At 45.2% G+C, this 21,874-nt stretch overlaps 1 protein-coding gene across 1 annotated transcript in view; it reads left to right on the top strand.

Moving 5' to 3' along the window:
- The first annotated feature begins 596 nt into the window (after positions 1-596).
- The window catches only part of LOC121578351 (protein phosphatase 1 regulatory subunit 12B-like), a 35,735-nt gene continuing 14,457 nt past the window's right edge, over positions 597-21,874 (top strand). The window contains exon 1 of the mRNA XM_041892675.1: positions 597-991. Coding sequence (XP_041748609.1) covers positions 884-991 — 108 coding nt within the window. The 5' untranslated portion in view covers positions 597-883. The remainder of the gene's footprint in view (positions 992-21,874) is intronic.

Below are 21,874 nucleotides of genomic sequence, written 5' to 3' on the forward strand. Positions count from 1 at the left end.
TTAAATATGTGGTTGTACTTTTACACTAAGGAAATACTAGTATCCAATTTGGGTGAGGCTGTCATTTTTTTAATGTAAAAAAGAGATCATCTTCATAACTAATTCTAAAGTCTAAAATCCATGTTAGTCCACATCTCAAAGGCTGATTAGAGAAGGAAAGGGAGAGAGAGAAAGAGAGAAAGAGAAACTGTGAGGCAAAAAGAGAGAGAGTGAGAGAGACTGTCAGGCAGAACGAGAGCAGAGTTCTTTGCTTTGATATTTTCATTTTTGTTGAATGACCACAGTCCAGTGAGAGAGTACTCTCATGAGCGGCACTGCTGTCAAGTTCCAGGCAGTGTCCCTCCACATATATTCTACAGCAGGGTTTCCCAACCCTCTCCTCGGGCCCCCCCAGACGTTTCACATTTTTGTAGCCCTGATTCAATTAGTCAACTAATCATCAAGCAGGTGTGCCAGTTTAGGGTTAAAACAAAAATGTGAAACGTCTGGGGCGGCCTGAGAAGAGGGTTGGGAAACCCTGCTCTGGAGCACCGCCCACCCTCTACTTCCTCCACAGCTCCCTCATCTGTGGATCACACTTCTGCTACTCACTCACCCTCAACTCATCGCATCATAACTCAACATCACTTGAAGATAGATCACACTCCTGGCCACAGCTGTTTTTGTATCATTAGAACTCTATAATTTGGATCACAACTCTGGTTCTGTCCCTTCACCACCATTCACATCACAGGGATTTTAACTGCGTGTCACTGGATTGTTTATGCAGTAGTCTTTTGGAATCACATTGGTTGGACTGCTGGACCAGACCGCTGGACAGGACTGCTGGACCAGACTGCTGGACCAGACTTGAACCCCATGCAGTGTAGAGTAGCCTGCAGCGATGTCATCTCTTCTCTCCCCCCGCAACGCAAAGGATCAGCCACGCACGACAAAGTCACTCTCTGACTCGTCTCTCACTACACCCTCGCCGACTTCCAGAAGTCTCAAAGTAAGAGCAGATGACTTATCTTTTCTATGGGCAATATCAAGGAAATGCCTAGGATGCTGTTAGGCTGCTGTTTCTAAACATTGCTATGTGCAGAAGCTGTTACATTGCCATGTGCAGAAGCTCAGACAAAATGCCATGCTTGACTTTTGACTATCATCATTGGTTTGGAGCACAGTGCACTGTGTGTAGGTCTAATACTATACGTCAGTGGTTCCCAACCATAGGTACTACGACCTTGGCCTATCCACAGGGGGTACTTGAGAAGACTCATGAGACCATATGCCTACTGGTAAAATGCAGTAGGGGTTACTTCAGGGGTACTCCGGGAAGAGTAAACTCTGTTGGTGGTACAGTAACCAAAAAAGGCTGGGAATCACTGCTATAGGTGTTATGCTTTTAGGGTGTCCAGGAAAAACGGGTTATTTTGAATATCCTTCTTTGTTTAACCATAAACGTTTTACTCAACATTGAAACCAATGTAATTGTTCCATGAGCAGACATCATCAGATTGTAATGACAGATAGTGATGAGATCTCTTGGGCCCGGTGGATTATGTGGGAGTAAATTTGACTAAAGGAAAATGAATTTTCAGCATTGGCTGCATGCATGTAATTATTCAAATAACATGGTAACACACATTACAGATACAAAGTGTACTAATACACAGGCTCTCTCTCTTTGTGAGAGAGCTGTCCAATACAGCCTCAACATTTACTTCCCACGATGGGTCATATAAGTCCCGGATAACTTTGGAGTTTCCATGACATCATCAGCTCCATGCTATTTTTTCATCGGGCAGAAAGTTGCCTCAGAATTTTACTGAGAGGGGTCCTGTGTAACTCAACGAAATAACAAGAGGCAACTGACATATAAAACTCAGATTGGCATTGAAGATAGATATCTGACAGGATCAACAATATCAAACCCTTTGAGAGGCATGATTTCAAGTATATCACTCTGGACAAGACTCTGGCAGCACGAGCCAGACAGTGAAAACGAAACAGGAAAATTAAAAATAGATTGTAATAAGAAGTTCATCTCAACTGTTTACTCAAGCAGTGACACTGGAACTTTGAGAGAGCGAGAGAGAGAGAGCAAGAGCAAGAGAGCGAGCAAAAGAGAGAGAGCAAAAGAGGGGGAGAGAGAGAGAGAGAGAGAGATGGTCAGAGTACTTAGGGCTGTCTTGTATTGGAACGCAGACACTGTCTATCCCTCCGCTGGTCCAGTGGGAGAAGCTCACATTTTCCACTTGGGAAGAGCTGGTCAGCAGACAGTCAGTCCCCCATGACATCTAACAGAGCAAGAGGGGAGCACAGAGGAAGACTGGCCTGGTCCACAAACAACCCCTGGCCTTTACACTCTAGGCACAGGTGTGGATAGGAAAGGATTTGATTGGTGAAATCAATATGGCAGTACTTTCACCAAGCATACTAGAGAACCAGGTGGAGCTACAACCATATTGTTTATACCCAGATCTACATGAAGTACCTAGGGGTTAGATATTATAGGGGTTATTCCTGACTGGGTTGGTCAGTGTTGGAAGACCAGACTCAGAGCAGGCCCTCTCCATCACACCAGCATCTCCCAGTGCTGGATCCATGATCCAAAGCAGAGCTTCAGGGGGTCAACAGCAAGCCTTATTTTTATGAGAGCTTACCATGGCTCCAAACACAGACAGACTCTTTAATAAGAGAGAGCTGATAGTGTTGACACAGACTGAGAGCTTGTTGATGTCTGACGGGAACCATTCCTGTGTGTTTTTACATGAGGCCCGAGACTAAAGCAATGGACTGATCCCCCTGTAGACCCCCTTGAACAATTCAGTTTAATATGTATCTGTGGAGGGACTGGCCAACACTTTATAGAGCCTAAAGGCGCCCACATACTAGGTTTGGTTTGATCCTAGCAGAACTCGGCTAGGTGAAGCGAACGTCTGTGCCTCGCATACTCCCTTAAAAGACCTTCACCTGAAAAACGAGAAAAAAGTGGCAATAGTACTGTTTGGGCCTCTAGCAACAACATAGCCAGTATACACTTCCTCAAAATAGTCAGAATGAATCTAGGATAAATCAAGAAATCTGTAATTGATTTTGATGTTTTTGCCTAGGGGGTCTAGTCGCAGAATTTTACATCTAACTAACATGTTAGTTGCAGTATTTTTCAAGTGAAAAAAAAAAAGCATGAAAACTAGTCATCTCTCGTTGAATGACAACAAACACTTCATTGAAGAATCCCGTCCATAGTTCTCACTCCTACTAGGAGTAGTAGGCTGTTGACCAATCACCTTCGAAGGGACATAGACTTCGGCTACCGAACTTCAACTTGCCTCAAGAAAATAATGTGTGCGCGAACAGAAGAAATAAAAACTTGCTGAACTTTAAAACGAACAAAAACGTCACAAAATGTAATCATAATATATGCGCAAACTGTTTAGACTGGGAAGCATGCGACAGGCTTTACTTGATGTGTAATGGTTTGTCCCAGGCTGGAAGAAATGCTGACAGGTAGCCTAGTCTGTAGTAAAAATAAAGCTGTCTAAACACTGCAGTGAGTCCATACGTCTGTGCATGACCTTAAGTCTCTCGTCCAGACTTCAATTTAAGTCTCTTTTATTATTGAGAGCAATAATAGGCAAGTGCACAAAAAACAAGAAAAAATGCATATGATCTTACATTGTTAGCTTTATCCATTGACGTGATTTCTAGATAGCACAATTTTAATCAATGTTAAATGCCTTCACTCTTGCATGCCATGGCGTAAAAGCATAAATATTTGGCTTTGTGGGCTGAACTCTTGTAATTGCCTGACAAAGTGCTGGTCCACTGCAGCCTGAGAACACAGAGGTCATGGGTTGGCCCAGAACACAGAGGTCAGGGGTTGGCCCAGATACTGTAGGAGAGTGACTGGGGATATATAGCAGCATGAATGATTTTGTCTGCAGTGGAACACATCTCCTATTCTATTCTATTCTATCAGTAATAAACCTCTCAGCTCTAATGAAATAAATCTACAAGGCAAGTGACTGAAGTGACAAGTGACCCCAACATCATCTGACACTATTAAAAAGCTCAAACATTGCCATTTTTGAAGGAGTATCTCTTTAAAAACACGCTCATATACCCTGCCTCCAGCCCTTCAGCAGGCAATAACCGTCAAGATTCCCAAGCTAAGCCACTGCCATAGTTATGACCTTTTTTGGATATGTTTAGTTTTATCTCTGGCTCTCAGTTAATGCATGTGGCTGTTTCCTCTGTCCTTCTCTGACTTGGTGTGAGCTTCAAGTTTCATCCCAAGATGCTCTCTGCTGATAAGAACAAGCTTGGCTGCAGGACGGTGTAAAGGTCTAAGTCTTCCGTGAGAGATCATAACTAGGGCCAGGGGTTTTTCCTGACCACTTGAACTGAAAATGAAAAACACAGAATCCCTATGCATACAGGACACAAAGTCCTTTACAAAGTGCTGATCTTGACAGCTCTGCTCTGTCATTTTAGAGGCTGGTAATGGTCTTATTTAGGTCACTCAAGTAAAGTCAGTAGCAGGGCTGAGGGAGATTCCATTGGCAACATTCAAACAAAGTGGGGAGCAAACATCTAGTGGAGTTTATTGCAAATGGTAATAGTGTAATGCCGTTATGGGTCTCATACCCAGGTCTCCCAGCCCATAGGCAGGCCTGCTAATCACTGCTCCAAAATGGGTTAATGTTTTAGGGAGGAATTGTAACAGGCATTCCTAGGCAAGGTTTGTTACAATACAATAATTATGACCCAGGCAGTTCTGTGAGTGTTCAGAATGTTGTGTTTGGTCATGACTTGGACTGCAAATAATGGATAATGGAAACTCAACACATTCACTTTAAAGTACAAAAAAAATAAAAATCAATCACTTTTTGTGCAATATGCACATGCATGTGGTACATTTTCAACTCTAAACGCACACCAAAAAAAAAACAGATCATCAAAATGCCTCATGTTTTAAAACCCTAAGCACATTTTCAATTGACTGAATACCACAAACAAATTCACAGTCACTTGTTCACTGCGCCAAATCACTTGTTCAATTTGCATACATTCAATAACTGCTGATCACTGTAAAATTCAATATTTTTACATCATAAATGTATTAATTGACATCAATTCACGTTGGAAGCCAAAACAAAATCATATATGGATGTGGCTGAAAATATCTACATCATTCTCCATCAGCCAGTTTGCTTCAATAGGCAGGGTGTCCAATCAAAAATGTATATTCTGACCAATGGGTCAACTGTATATATCGTCCTCTAAGAAAAACAATGGTCCAACCCCCATGGCGCTATCATAATACATTCAACAGTTATTGGAGTTTTTAACACTGTAGGACGGCCAGAATGAGGCTGACTAAATAAATGAACGAAGGCCAGAGAAAATGGTCGAAAATCTGGAAATTTCCACTCTGTGCAAAGATTAAATCTTCTGGCTACCTGACAGGCTCACTTACCTGTTGAACTCATTTTAGGTTGGACGGTAAAACCAAATTAACATATAGATGTGGATGTAACTACTACATCATCCTCCATCAGCCAGTGTGCTTCAATACAGTAGGGCAACGTGGAAATTGTCTCTAAATGTGTTAGTGCTACTATTTGAAAATATGGTGTAGGTTACAATCCGCTGCTGAAAAGCGAATGATTTTAGCTAATGATACTGTAGCAGTTACAGTGCACGTCACATAGAAGTTGATCTTGTGCAATGTTGCTTGGGGCAGAAATGGCATATATACAGTGCATTCGGAAAGTATTCAGACCCCTTGACATTTTTCCACATTGTTACGTTACAGCCTTATTCTAAAATGGACTAAATACATGTTTTTCCTCGTCAATCTACACACAATACCCCATAATGACAAAGCAAAAACAGGTTTTATTAAATTTTTGCAAATGAATTAAAAATAAGAAACAGAAAAACCTTATTTACATAAGTATTCAGACCCTTTGCTATGAGACTCGAAATTGAGCTCAGGTACATCCTGTTTCCATTGATCATCCTTGAGATGTTTCTACAACTTCATTGGAGTCCACCTGTGATAAATTCAATTGATTGGACATGATTTGGAAAGGCACACACCTCTCTATATAAGGTCCCACAGTTGACAGTGCATGTCAGAGCAAAAACCAAGCCATGAGGCCAAAGGAATTGTCCGTAGAGCTCCGAGGCAGGATTGTGTCAAGGCACAGATCTGGGGAAGGTTACCAAAACATTTCTGCAGCATTGAAGGTCCCCAAGAACACAGTGGCCTCCATCATTCTTAAATGGAAGAAGTTTGGAACCACCAAGACTCTTCCCAGAGCTGCCCCCCCCGGCCAAACTGAGCAATCGGGGGAGAAAGGCCTTGGTCAGGGAGGTGACAAAGAACTTGATGATCACTCTGACAGAGCTCTAGAGTTCCTCTGTGGAGATGGGAGAACCTTCCAGAAGGACAACCATCTCTGCAGCACTCCACCAATCAGACCTTTATTGTAGAGTGGCCAGACGGAAGCCACTCCTCAGTAAAAGGCACATGACAACCTGCTTGGAGTTTGCCAAAAGGCACCTAAAGAACTCTCAGACCATGAGAAACAAGATTCTCTGGTTTGATGAAACCAAGATTGAACTCTTTGGCCTGAATGCAAAGCGTCATGTCTGGAGGAAACCTGGCACCATCCCTACGTTGAAGCATGGTGGTGGCAGCATCATGCTGTGGGGATGTTTTTCAGTGACAGGGACTGGGAGATTGGTCAGGATCGAGGGAAAGATGAACGGAGCAAAGTACAGAGATCCTTGATGAAAACATGCTGCAGAGTGCTCAGGACCTCAGACTGGGGCAAAGGTTCAACTTCCAACAGGACAACGACCCTAAGCACACAGCCAAGACAACGCAGGAGTGGCTTCGGGCAAGTCTCTCAATGTCCTTGAGTGGCCCAGCCAGAGCCTGGACTTGAACCCGATCGAACATCTCTGGAGAGACCTGAAAATAGCTGTGCAGTGATGCTCCCCATCCAACCTGACAGCACTTGAGAGGATCTGCAGAGAAGAATGGGAGAAACTCTCCAAATACAGGTGTGCCAAGCTTGTAGTGTCATACCCAAGAAGACTCAAGGTTGTAATCGCTGCCAAAGGTGCTTTAACAAAGTACTGAGTAAAGGGTCTGAACACTTATGTAAATGTGATATTTCAGTTTTTATTTGTAATAGATTTGCAAAAATTTCTAAAAACCAGTTTTTGCTTTGTCATTATGGGGTATTGTGTGTAGATTGATGAGGAAGAAAAACAATTTAATCAATTTTAGAATAAGGCGGTAACATAACAAAATGTGGAAAAGGTGAAGGGGTCTGAATATTTTCCGAATGCACTGTATCCCAGGCTACACCAATACCTTTTACTGTCGGTGTCTGCTTTACAATATATGCCACAAAACCCCCTATATCTGATGATTTATTCTACTGTACAAGGATACTGAAACTGTAAGACTGACATTTTTCTCAATATGCTACAAACAGTGGATACAATTATTAGTATTTTTGCAGTAAACTTGAAAAATTGTAAATACTGGTACATAGCTAAAACTTTATGGAAAATGGTATTTACCCTCTATTATTCCTTCCATTCAACTAGGCGTATGTCGCAAGTCATGACACAGGAGAGCCATTTTAACTTTTTTTTTTTTTTTTTTTTAAATCAAAATGCGTTTCTTGGCAGAAATGCCTTCTGGAACATTTGAACTTTCATGTGCCTTAATAACAAACTTGTATGCCATCTGTAAATACAAATAAAATAGTTTAATTACGAGCCTTGTTGGTTAAGACACAGAAAAAGACAGCAACCATTCCACTAGCCATGATTGGCTGAGATAATGAGTGGGCTGGACATGCCGAGAGAAGCCTTCTGTCTATTTGAGCCGGTCAGTCTGTGTTGGTAATCCTGTCGAATGTGGCTTTTTAAAAAATGTATCGTCTAGTGGAGCTGCGTAAGTGTTGCTCTCCACTTTCTGGAGGATGGAGTTTTGAAATCAGTGGAATTAGAGTATGATAGCTAAAGAGATGGCGAAAACACGTCTCCAGATTACATGTTCAAACTAAGGGCAACCGTGGCATGGCATCCGTGAGAGCGAGACGCGTCCATCATGCATGATGATGTATACGGGTAAGATAGTCTAGCTAGCTACATTTTCAGATATTACACGTTTCTAATTTTGACAGAAAGTGGTTTCATTTCAAGCTAGTGTACTGTTAGCTAGCTAGCTAATGTTAGCTGGCTGGCTCCCTAGCTAACGTTACTTTTTTTGAAGTTATTATTCATTGTTGTTTAACTAGCTAACATTAGCTGGCTGGCTCCTTAGCTAACGTTACGTGACGTGTGTGATCTTACACGTTGTTTACCTAGATAGGTTCATTGTTTACCTAGCTAGCTACATGTCTTAAGCTAAAGTGTACAACACCCATTGAATATGACCGGTGTCAGTAAACGTCGGCAAAAAAGTTTAATGAAATTGTTGCCAGCAGAGCTGTTTTCATGTTATCCAGAGGTAAACAAATCATTGGCCAGAGCATCAAGTGTGCACTCTGAACGCTCCAAGAGCAAAACGAGATGGGTGGGAACGATGCTGAATGGGTGTAGACAAAGAGCTCTTCACTAGTTCCCAAAACATTTAAATGCCCTTTTCTCAAAAGTGAGTTTACAAGTTTATCAACTTTCAAAGCAGAATTACTTTCCGATTGTTCCTCAAAAATGCAGTGTATGATATACCATTTTGTAGCTATGAGTCTCTACTTTTATCCAATGTAAAAAACAGCATTTCAAATTTTGCTACATAAGACCAAATCCAGGTGGTGAGTCATAATTTTGAAAATTGTATCATATGTTTTTTGCTATTGGATTAAATGTTAGTTAAAAATACTAAACTGTGAGCCTATCATTATCTGATGGATTGGTGACTAAACTAAATGGTCTCATGGTATTTCATGAAAACATTTTTTTTTAGCAAGAATGACTCCGGGGTGAAAGATTTGTTCATCTTCAATGAATGCTCAATCAAAGGTTCTGAACATAAGACAGGGGAGGCATTTGGCTATCTTAAGAGAGTCATATTTACTGCCTCTGTTTGCCCGCACTTCATTGAATTCCTTCCCTTGACAAGAGGAGCACCGGCGAAGCGGGGCTCGTCTCCTTTGAATATCATTTATTTGACATTTGGTTGATCCGCATGGCGGTAGTTGACCCTTTTCTGGCATACAGACTGGCCGTCAGTCATCCTGTCAGTCATCCATGTGCTACGCACTACTTACCTGGATTGAGATCGCCAAGGACTAGCCCTACTGTATCTGGGGTCCTCCAGCTAGGGTGGGATATCCGTTTCCTACTGCTTGTCTCCGTCTGGCACTCCGAGAAACCTGAGGGCAATATAACGAGGGATTATTCGGCCAGTAATCGGTGGTAGCACCCTCGGCTATTGTATCAAAATCTACGACTGTTTGTTAGATTATGCTTGTGTGATACTTGTTACCATTCCTGCCCCTCGCACCTCACCGCGTGCATGTCAGTATTGATGGCTGTGTGTTGCGGTTGGGGGGCACTTACCGTGCCCTCTCTGGTTTGCTCCCCTCGGCCTGCACCGTCGTCAGCGTGCCCCCTGTTCTGATGACCGCCCAAGTGGTCTCCCACTCTTGTTGGGGTTTTGGTTGTTAGGAGTACCGAGGAATATCAAATCCACTTGACCTGATGCGGAACTGGTGCTGCGAGCAATGGGAGTACCGCAGTCCGGAAGGGCGGCCTTCGCAAAGCTGGTGAGCCGGAGAGTCCTGCTCTACTCCAACGATCTGCTGAGAGAATTTTTCCACGCCAACCGGCTGGAGGAAAAGGCCCCGAGTGAGAAGGTTTCTTCAACCACCCGTGGCAGCATCAGTAAGAGTCATATTTACTGACGCCGTTTGCCCACGCTTCATTGAATTTCTTCACTTGACATGAGGAGCACCAGCAATTTTTTAATTGTGTGTAGAGTACAACTTCAGCTGTCTAACAAGAACGGCATTAAATTTCGATGGTCTATTTGGCTAAATACAGTTGAAGTCGGAAGTTTACATACACCTTAGCCAAATACATTTCAACTCAGTTTTTCACAATTCCTGACATTTAATCCTAGTAAAAATTCCCTGTCTTAGGTCAGTTAGGATAACCACTTTATTTTAAAAATGTGAAATGTCAGAATAATAGTAGAGCGATGTCACGCCCTGGCTCTGGGGACACTGTTATGTTGAGCCAGGGTGTGTAATTCTATGTTTGTATTTCTATGTTGGCCTGAGTGACTCCCAATCAGAGGCAACGAGTGTCAGCTGGTTGTCTCTGATTGGGAGCCATATTTAACTGTCTGTCTTTCACTTTGTGTTTGTGGTTTCTTGTTCGTGTTGGTTTGTGTTTAAACCGTAGACATCACGTTATCGTTTGTTGTTTTGTTACGTGTGATCATTAATTAAATAAATATGTTCACCTTCAACGCTGCGCCTTGGTCTCTCCCTGACGATCGTGACAGAAGAAACCACCAAGATGTGACCAAGCAGCGTGTCCAGGAGCCATCGCCAGGGAGATCCCTAACAGATCTCCTTCGCCTCCTCGACTGGGTCAAGCCGAGTGAGGAAGAGAAGGGCTTGACATTGTGGCAGAAGGGCGAACGGCTGGCGAGGGACATGGAGACCTTGGCCACGGGTAGGAGTGAAGCCCAGAAAATTTTTAGGGGGGGGCTAACACCGTGGACGACGGGCCAGCAGGAGACCGCGGCAGAGCGGCCCAGCGGATTGGCAGAGGAGGCCGCCAGGTTACGGGGGCCACTGGTCGAAGAGGGGGTGGAAGATGTAGAGGCACGGCGAGAGGTACTGGCGTGTGTTGCCAGTCCGGTCCGGCCTGTTCCTGATCCCCACGTAGGGCCAGTGGTGTGTGTTCCCAGTACGGTCCGGCCTGTTCCTGCCACTCGCACCAAGTCTACGGTGCGCATCGCCAGCTCGGCCCGGCCCATTCCTGCTCCCCGCACCAAGTCTGTGGTGCGTTTCGTCAGCCCTGTCCGGCCCGTTCCTGCTCTCCGCACGAAGTCTGTGGTGCGCGTCGCCAGCCCAGTCCGGCCCATTCCTGCTCCCCGCACCAAGTCTGTGGTGCGTATCGTCAGCCCTGTCCGGCCCGCTCCTGCTCCCCACACCAAGCCAGTGGTGTGCGTCGTCAGTCCAGTACGGCCCGTGCCTGTTCCCCACACCAAGCCAGTGGTGTGCGTCGTCGGTCCGGCACGGCCCGTGCCTGTTCCACTGGTGCCTGGTCCGGCACCGGTCAGATGCGTTACGCCGGAGCTAGAGCAATCCGCTCCATCAGTGTGCAGTCCAGCTCCGGCCAGCGGGGCCAGACCGGACCAGGGGTACTTTGGGGGGTTGGAGAGGGAGTGGGGATCAGGCCCGAGCCGGATCCGCCGCCAAGGCGGAGTGCCCACCCGGTCCCTCCCCTGTGGTATTTAGTTGGCGCGGTCGGAGTCCGCGCCTTTAGGGGGGGGTACTGTTACGCCCTGGCTCTGGGGACACTGTTATGTTGAGCCAGGGTGTGTAATTCTATGTTTGTATTTCTATGTTGGCCTGAGTGACTCCCAATCAGAGGCAACGAGTGTCAGCTGGTTGTCTCTGATTGGGAGCCATATTTAACTGTCTGTCTTTCACTTTGTGTTTGTGGTTTCTTGTTCGTGTTGGTTTGTGTTTAAACCGTAGACGTCACGTTATCGTTTGTTGTTTTGTTACGTGTGATCATTAATTAAATAAATATGTTCACCTTCAACGCTGCGCCTTGGTCTCTCCCTGACGATCGTGACAAGCGAATGATTTATTTAAGCTTTTATTTATTTAATCACATTCCCAGTGGGTCAGAAGTTTACATACATTCAATTAGTATTTGGTAGCATTGCCTTTAAATTGTTTAACTTGGGTCAAACATTTCGGGTAGCCTTCCACAAGCTTCCCACAATAAGTTGGGTGAATTTTGGCCCATTCCTCTTAACAGAGCCTGTGTAACTGAGTCAGGTTTGTAGGCCTCCTTGCGCGCACACGCTTTTTCAGTTCTGCCCACACATTTTCTATAGGATTGAGGTCAAAGCTTTGTGATGGCCACTCCAATACCTTGACTTTGTTGTCCTTAAGCCATTTTGCAACAACTTTGGAAGTATGCTTGGGTTCATTGTTCATTTGGAAGACCAATTTGCGACCAAGCTTTAACTTCCTGACTGATGTCTTCAGATGTTGCTTCGATATATCCACATAATTTTCCTTCCTCATGATGCCATCTATTTTGTGAAGTGCACCAGTCCATCCTGCAGCAAAGCACCCCCACGTCATGATGCTGCCACCCCCATGCTTCACGGTTAGGATGGTGTTCTTCGGCTTGCAAGCATTCCCCTTTTTCCTCCAAACATAACGATGGTCATTATGGCTAAATAGTTATATTTTTGTTTCATCAGACCAGAGGGCATTTCTCCAAAAAGTACGATCTTTGTCCCCATGTGCAGTTGCAAACCGTAGTCTGGCTTTTTTATGGCAGTTTTGGAGCAGTGGCTTCATCCTTGCTGAGTGGCCTTTCAGGTTATGTTGATATAGGACAAATTTATCTGTGGATATAGATACTTTTGTACCTGTTTCCTCCAGCATCTTCACAAGGTCCTTTGCTGTTGTTCTGGGATTGATTTGGCACTTTTCGCACCAAAGTACGTTCATCTCTAGGAGACAACAGACTCCTTCCTGAGTGGTATGACAGCTGCATGGTCCCATGGTGTTTATACTTGTGTACTATTGTTTGTACAGATGAACTTGGTACCTTCAGGCATTTTGAAATTGCTCCCAAGGATGAACCAGACTTATGGAGGTCTACAATTTCTTTGGCTGATTTCTTTTGATTTTCCCATAATGTCAAGCAAAGAGGCACTGAGTTTTAAGGTAGGCCTTGAAATACATCCATATGTACACCTCCAATTGACTCAAATGATGTAATGAGTGTCAGTGTAATGCGGTTGATCGAAGTCATACGCAGGACACAGAACTCGAGGAAACGTACTTTACTGAACTTGAGTAAAGATAACAACACAGCAATACCTTCACGCAGGAAGGAACTAACCCGCTCACCAAACGACACACGAAACGAAAAACAACCACGCACAAGACACATTGGGAGCACCTGGGTTAAATAGGGTAGGTGTGATTACACAAATGGGAAACAGGTGTGTGACATAGACAACAGGTGCAACATAGACACATATAACATAGATCGGCAGCAGCTAGTATTCCGGTGACGACGAACGCCGCAGCCTGCCCGAGCAAGGAGGAGGGGCAGCCTCAGCAGAATCCGTGACAGTACCCACCCCCCCTGACGCGCGGCTCCAGCTGGGCAGGTGTCTAGGAGCCTTACACTGGGTGCACAACGAGCAGGAAGAAACATAAACCCTCACGTCCTTAGCTAAGGTGGGCCACCATTACTTCCCACTAAGACAATGCACTGTCCGACCGATACCAGGATGACCAGAGGAGGGTGACGTGTGAGCTCAATAGATCAACCGATCGCGGACCTCCAGCGGAACGTACACATGACCCTCTGGACACTGGGGAGGAGTGGGTTCTTTATGCAACGCCCGCTCGATGTCCGCGTCCACTTCCCACACCACCGGTGCCACCAGATACGACGCCGGAAGTATGGGAGTGGGCTCCACGGAACTCTCCTCCATGTCATACAGTCGGGACAGAGCATCTGCCTTAGCATTCTGGGAGCCTGGCCTGTACGAAAAGGTGAAACAAAAACAGGTGAGAAACATTGACCACCTTGCCTGGCGAGGGTTTAATCTCTTCGCCGCCCGGATGTACTCCAGATTGCGGTGGTCAGTCAAAATGAGAAAAGGGTGGTTAGCCCCCTCAAGCCAATGTCTCCACTTTTTCAGGGCTTGGACCACGGCCAAAAGCTCTCGGTCCCCCACATCATAGTTGCGCTCCGCCGGACTGAGCTTCTTAGAAAAGAACGCACAGGTTTGGAGCTTGGGTGGTGTGCCCGAGCTCTGGGAAAGTACAGCACCTATCCCAGCCTCTGACGCGTCCACCTCAACTGTGAAGGCGAAGGAGGGATCCGGATGAGCCAGAACTGGAGCCGAGGTAAACGGGCTCTTCAGACGATTGAAAGCCCTTTCCGCCTCAGCTGACCACCGCAAGCGCACCGGTCCCCCCTTCAGCAATGAGGTAATGGGAGCCGCTACCTGACCAAAGCCCCATATAAACCTCCAGTAGTAATTGGCAAATCCCCAAAATTGCTGCACCTCCTTCACCGTGGTTGGAGTCGGCCAATTACGCATGGCCAAAATGCGGTCACTCTCCATTTTCACCCCAGACGCGGACATGTGTTACCCTAGGAAGGAGATGGACTCTTGAAAGAACAAGCACTTCTCCGCCTTGGCATACAGGTCATGCTTCAACAATCGTCCAAGTACGTTACGCACCAGGGACACATGCTCTGCCCGTGTAGCGGAGTATATGAGGATGTCATCAATATACACCACTACACCCTGTCCGTACAGATCCCTGAAAATCTCATCGACGAAGGCTTGGAAGACTGATGGAGCATTCATCAACCCGTATGGCATGACGAGGTACTCATAGTGTCCTGAAAGCCATCTTCCACTCATCTCCCTCCCGAATACGCACCAGATTGTACGCGCTCCTGAGATCCAATTTCGTGAAGAAGTGCGCTCCGTGCAGTGATTCCGTCATACATGCTATCAGATGTAAGGGATAGCTGTACTTGACAGTGATCTGATTAAGCCCATGGTAATCAATGCACGGGCGTAACCCACCATCCTTCTTCTTCACGAAAAAGAAACTTGAGGAAACAGGTGAAGTGGAAGGCCGAATGTATCCCTGTCTCAGCGAATCGGAGACATATGTTTCCATAGCCGCCTTCTCCGCCTGTGACAGAGGATACACGTGACTCCGGGGAAGTGCAGCGCCTACCTGGAGATTTATCACACAATCCCCTGGACGATGGGGTGGTAATTTAGTCGCCCTCTTCTTACTGAAGGCGAGAGCCAAATCGGCATACTCAGAAGGAATGTGCACTGTGGAGACCTGGTTTGGACTCTCCACCGTAGTAGCCCCCAAGGAAACCCCTACACACCTCCCCAAGCACTGACTGGACCATCCCTTGAGAGCCCTCTGTTGCCAGGAAATAGTGGGATCATGAGTGGTTAACCAGTTAACCAGGGAAGTCCCAACACCACAGGATATGCAGGAGAATCAATCAGATAGAGACTAATCCTCTCCTCATGACCCCCCTGCGTCCTCATAGAGAGTGGTGCGGTAACCTCCCTGATTAGACCTGACCCTAGCGGGCGACTATCTAATGTGTGGACAGGAAAAGGCACATCAACACGAACAGTAGGAAAACTCCGGAAACACAACCTCTATAAACAACTGACCAACAGGGAGCTCTGGGTGAGTCGGGTGCCTACTCACCAAGATGGTCGACCAGTGCTCTGCTTACTGCCTCGACTCCCTGGGGACCCTCCCCAGCACCAAAACGCAGTGTGTCCTCTGCGGCCACAGTTGGTGCAGGGGACGGCCCCTCTCCTGGTCTCCCTAAGTGCAGCACCTCCGAGCTCCATGGGGGTAGAGTCGGAGGTGCTTGGGGATGGAATGAATGAGCCCTGATCAGAAAGTCCGCGGGTCTCCAACAGGTTATTGAGCCTGATGGACATCTCCACCAGTTGGTCCAGATTGAGATTGGTATCCCTGCAGGCCAGTTCCCGCCAAACGTCCTCCCTTAGGCTGCACCGATAGTGGTCGATCAGGGCCCTCTCATTCCATCCGGCGCTGCCAATGTCCTGAATTCCAGCGCAAAATCCTGGGCGCTCCTCCTCTCCTGTCGTAGGTGGAACAGACGCTCGCCCGCCGCTCTCCCCTCTGGTGGATGATCGAATACCGCCCGGAAGCGACGGGTGAACTCCTCGTAGCGGACCGATGCAGCATCAATTCCTCCCCACTCGGCGTTGGCCCACTCGAGCGCCTTCCCCGACAGACAGGAGATGAGGGCGGACACGCTCTCGTATCCCGAGGGCGCCGGGTGGATGGTTGCCAGGTAGAGCTCTACCTGGAGCAGGAAACCCGGCTGGTGTACCGTCATATGCCCTCGGGAGCGAGAGCCGAAACCCACTGGGCCCAGGTGGAGAAGAGGTGGACTGTGGTATGGGTGGTAGAGTGGTTGGAGGAGGTGTGGGAAGGCCACCTCTCTCCCAACGGTTCATCGTGTTCATCACCCTCTCCATGGCGGTGCCGAGCACCTGGATGACACTCTCCTGTCGTTGAAAACGTTCCTCCATAGATTCGGACTGACGAGCTGTATCTGCTGACTCCATAGATGGTGCGTGGTTCTGTAACGAGTGTCAGTGTAATGCGGTGGATCGAAGTCAGGCGCAGGACACAGAACTTGAGGAATCGTACTTTACTGAACTTGAGTAAAGAAAACAACACAGCAATACCTTCACGCATTGGGAGCACCTGGGTTAAATAGGGTAGGCGTGATTACACAAATAGGAAACAGGTGTGTGACATCGACAACAGGTGCAACATAGACACATATAACATAGATCGGCAGCAGCTAGTATTCCGGTGACGACGAACGCCGCAGCCTGCCCGAGCAAGGAGGAGGGGCAGCCTCAGCAGAATCCGTGACAAATGATGTCAATTGGCCTATCAGAAGCTTCTAAAGCATGACATAATTTTCTGGAATTGTGATACAGTGAATTATAAGTGAAATAATCTGTCTGTAAACAATTGTTGGAAAAATGACTTGTGTCATGAACAAAGTGTTGTCCTAACCGACTTGCCAAAACCATAGTTTGTTATCAAGACATTTGTGGAGTGGTTGAAAAACAAGTTTTAATGACTCCAACCTAAGTGTATGTAAACTTCTGACTTCAACTGTATAAGGATGTGGCTGTCTAACCACACACTGTCATTCACAGCTCTCTGGGTGAAGTTCTGTCTTTAAGTCTCCAGTGACTGATGAAGTTGCTTCCATCTATGTAATGTTTTACAGGTTATGGACCGGTGCAGTCAGGTGGCAGGAGGGGTGGAGTGCATTACACTCCATCCTGGATATGACACAGTTTGCCTCATGGGTCCAGCAGGCAGAGTTTAATAACTACAGGCAGATGCAGGACAATTGCACTCTTCTCATACCCATATTCTGACCAATTCTAAGCTTCCTCCAGGGGGAGAAGAGTGCAATTGCTGAACTTATGTAGATATTGTAAGCAAAGTGTTTTGATAACTTTCAAGTGTAACAGTTCCATGTAGAATAAACCATTCTTCACATAATTCTGTAGAAGCCGTGTTCTACTAATATAACAATGTTTACACTGTATTTCATCTTCTATATGAAATACAGTGTAAACATTATTATTATTATTATCATTCTATTGTCATTCCTTGTACATGCACATGTATCTGGCAAATAAAGGTGATTCTGATTCTTATATTACTAAACACTTGTGATGTACTGTCTTAATTGTAATCACCTTTAGTCCCTTCTGAGGTGTTTGCCAGCACCTGATGTGCATGGCAGTGTAGATCAGCTCCAAGCCCCTCTCGTCACAGATACTGGTCAAGAAGCAGCCTGTCTTACAGATCTGACCCAGCTCCTATATCACAGAGGGAGGGACTGAGAGAAGCCAGAAGTAAATACACAGTTGAACATAGCCAATCATAGATCATGATACACAGCTAATTCACAAGTGCCAGCATGGCAGCTCTGTACATTGCTGAATACTTGCTAACTTTGAGTTTGGATCCCGCTACAAAGTTGGCATCAGTTGCTGGGACTGCTGTCCAGTGATCCTGCTGACCAAGGCCGGGTCTGAGGAGCTATTTGGCGTAGCAGCTAGCCTAACTGCTAGATCACTGCCTATCAAGCTAGCAGGGTTTTCTTGAGGGCTTGAACGCAGCCTGCGACGCGGTTAGCCATTGTGGCTGAGACCGCGGATTGTCCCGGGTTTGTGGCTGTCTAGAACCCTGCTGTCTGTTGCTGTTTCCATCTTCCCTGCGACCTGCCCTGTCTGGAATTGCGGGGAGTAACAGCGTAGACTATGTTGCTACCATGACAAAGACCAAAGCCAGCGGGAGTACCGTTGATGACAGTGGTGTCTCTTTATCACAGGTGAAGGATCTTTTTAAACAAACAAAAATAGTTCTACAAGAAGTTGTTACAACAAAGTGAAAATAGCTTCAAGTGTTTTGTCCAAATACTGGTGAAGTCAACTAATAAAATAATGGAATGGACCTGACCAGAATGGACCTGACCAAAAAGGTCCAGGACCTGAAGAACAGTTTGCAGTTTTCCCAGGGTTAGCTCGATGAGTTTAAACAGGAGAACGGCAAGATGACATCAATCTGTAAGTCATTGAGAGAGGACATCAGTTCTGTGTGTGAATCCACGATAACAATGACGGAGAAATCAGATTATCTCGAGGGACAATCAAGGCGGAACAACCTGGTTGTGGACGGAATTGCAGAATCTCCACATGAGACCTGGACGGAGTTTGAGGACAAAGTGAGGGAAATGATCTCAGAGAAATTGAAGATGGACCACAGGAAGATTGAAGTGGAGCGCACCCACAGAACTGGAAAACTCACCACTGGCCCAGGTGACAGGCCCAGGCCAATAGTGGTCAAGTTCCTGAGGTTCAAGGACAATGTAGCTGTTCTGGAAAGAGCCAAGAACTTGAGAGGAACGTTTATCTTCCTCAACGAGGACTATCCTGAAGCTGTGCGCCAGAAGACGAAATAACTTATCCCAGCCATAAAAGCTGCCAGAGCGCGTGGGGACATTGCTTACATCCGCTATGCCAGGCTCATTGTCTACCCTCCCTCCCAGAAGTCTGGAAGGGATGAGAGAGCCAAGCCTATGGGTTCGTAGCTTCAACCCCGCAGCACACACAAATGCATGATAATGTATGTGATATCAAAAGAGAGGTATATTTTCTGGGTGATTTTAAATATTGACTGGCTTTCATCAGGCTGCCCACTCAAGATAAAGCTTCAAACTGTAACTAGTGCCTGCAACGTGGTTCAGGATATCAATCAACCTACCAGGGTAGTTACAAACAGCACAGGAATGAAATCATCAACATGTATTGATCAAGTGTTGTTGAAGTGTTGTGGTTGTAGGTTCACTTGGCACATCTAAAGCCTTTCTTTTGGGGTGTTGCTATAGGCCACAAAGTGCTAACAGTTAGTATCTAAATAATATGTGTGAAATAGCGTATGTAATGTAAACAGAGAGGTCTACTTTCTTGGGGACCTGAATATTGACTGGTTTTCATCAAGCTGTCTGCTCAAGAGGAAGCTTCTCACTGTAACCAGCGCCTGTAATCTGGTTCAGGTTATTAATCAACCTACCAGGGTGTTTACAAACACTACAGGAACAAGATCATCCACATGTATCGATCACATTTTTACTAATACTGTAGAACTTTGTTCTAAAGCTGTATCCGTACCCATTGGATGCATTGATCACAATATAGTGGCTATATCCAGGAAATTCAAAGTTCCAAAAGCTGGGCCTAAAATAGTGTATAAGAGATCAAACAAAATATTTTTCTGTGACTCTTATTTATCAAATTGCTTCTTCCAATTATTGATAAACATACATCTATTAAGAAACTGACTTTTAGAACTGTTAAGGCTCCATGGATTGATGAGGAATTGAAAAAATGTATGGCTGAAAGAGATGGGGCAAAAGGCGTCTAGCTGGACATCTGACTGGCTGACTTACTGCAAATTGAGAAATGATGTGACTAAACTCAACAAAAATAATAAGAAGCTGTATTATGAAGCCAAGATCAATGATATAAAGAATGATTGAAAAAAAACGTTAGAGGACTTTAAATGAAATTATGGGCAGAAAGACAAATTAAACTCCATCTTTCATTAAAATCAGATTGCTTACTCATCACAAAACCATTTGATGTTGCCAATTATTTCAATGATTACTTCATTGGCAAAGTGGGCAAACTTAGGCAGGAAATGCCAACAATGAACAGTGAGCCATCATGTTCATGTATAAAAAAATATATATAATGAAAGAAAAGCATTTGTTCCCTCACTGTAGGCTACGTGTGTGTGCCTTAAAATTGATGTAGTTCTGTCCTTGAGCTGTGCTTCTCAAGTAATGTTCTGTATAATGTCATGTTTCATATTTTGTGTGGACCCCAGGAAGGGTAGCAGCTGCTTTTGCAACAGCTAATGGGTATCCTAATAAAATACCAATACATGTTTTGCTACTTGCTGCCAGAGCCATAGCTATACTTGTAGTACTAGAACATTATTGAAAGCAAAGTGGTTACATCCAATGATAAGCTAGCTAAATAGTATCCAAATACCTGCTCTGTATTTGTATTTGTATTTATTATGGATCCTCATTAGCGGCTGCCAAGGCAACAGCTACTCTTCCTGAGGTCCAACCACAATTTACATACAATAAAACAATACATAACACAACACAACACCTTATTACACACTACTCTACCATAACATATTTACAATACAAAATCAATAATACAGAAAAATAACAATATTAAAATGTGTGTGTGTTAGCATGTGTTTGCGAATGCTGTGTGTGCCTGTGTTTGTGTGTGTGTGTGTCTCTTCACAGTCTGCGCTGTTCCATAATTGTATCTGATTTTACTGCTTGACTGAGTTACATGATGTGGAATAGAGTTCCATGTAGTCATGGCTCTATGTAGTACTGTGCATTTCCCATAGTCTGTTCTAGACTTGGGGACTGTGAAGAGACCTCTGGTGGCATGTCTCGTGGGGTATGCATGGGTGTCCGAGCTGTGTGCCAGCATTCCAAACAGACAGCTCGGTACATTCAGCTTGTCTACACCTCTTAAAAAAACAAGCAGTGATGAAGTCAATCTCTCTTCCACTCTAAGACAGGAGAGACTAACATGCATGTCATTAATGTTAGCTCTCTGTGTACTTTTAAGGGCCAGCCGTGCTGCCCTGTTCTGAGCCAACTGCAATTTTCCCGAGTCCCTCCTTGTGGCACCTGACCACACTACTGAACAGTAGTCTAGGTGCGACAAAACTAGGGCCTGTAGGACCTGCCTTGTTGATAGTGTTGTTAAGAAGGCAGAGCAGTGCTTAATTATGGACATACTTCTCCCCATCTTAGCTACTGTTGTATCAATATGATTTGACCATGACAGTTTACAATCCAGGGTTACTCCAAGCAGTTTAGTCTCCTCAACTTGCTCAATTTCCACATTATTCAGTACGAGATGTAGTTGAGGTTTAGGGTTTAGTGAATGATTTGACCCAAATACAATGCTTTTAGTTTTGGAAATATTTAGGACTAACTTATTCCTTGCCACCCATTCCGAAACTAACTGCAACTCTTTATTAAGTGTTGCAGTTATTTCAGTTGCTGTAGCAGCTGATGTGTATAGTGTTGAGTCATCCGCATACATAGACACACTGGCTTTACTCAAAGCCAGTGGCATGTCATTAGTAAAGATGGAAAAAAGTAAGGGGTCTAAACAGCTGCCCTGGGGAATTCCTGATTCTACCTGGATTTTGTTGGAGAGGCTTCCATTAAAGAACACCCTCTGTGTTCTGTTAGACAAGTAACTCTTTATCCACATTATAGCAGGGGGTGTAAAGCCATAACACATACGTTTTTCCAGCAGCAGACTATGATCGATAATGTCAAAAGCCGCACTGAAGTCTAACAAAACAGCCCCCACAATCTTTTTATCATAAATTTCAGTCATTTGTGTAAGTGCTGTACTTGTTGAATGTCCTTCTCTATAAGCATGCTG

This window comes from Coregonus clupeaformis, chromosome 12 (genome assembly GCF_020615455.1).
Source record: "Coregonus clupeaformis isolate EN_2021a chromosome 12, ASM2061545v1, whole genome shotgun sequence".
In the NCBI taxonomy this organism is placed as follows: Eukaryota; Metazoa; Chordata; class Actinopteri; order Salmoniformes; family Salmonidae; genus Coregonus; species Coregonus clupeaformis.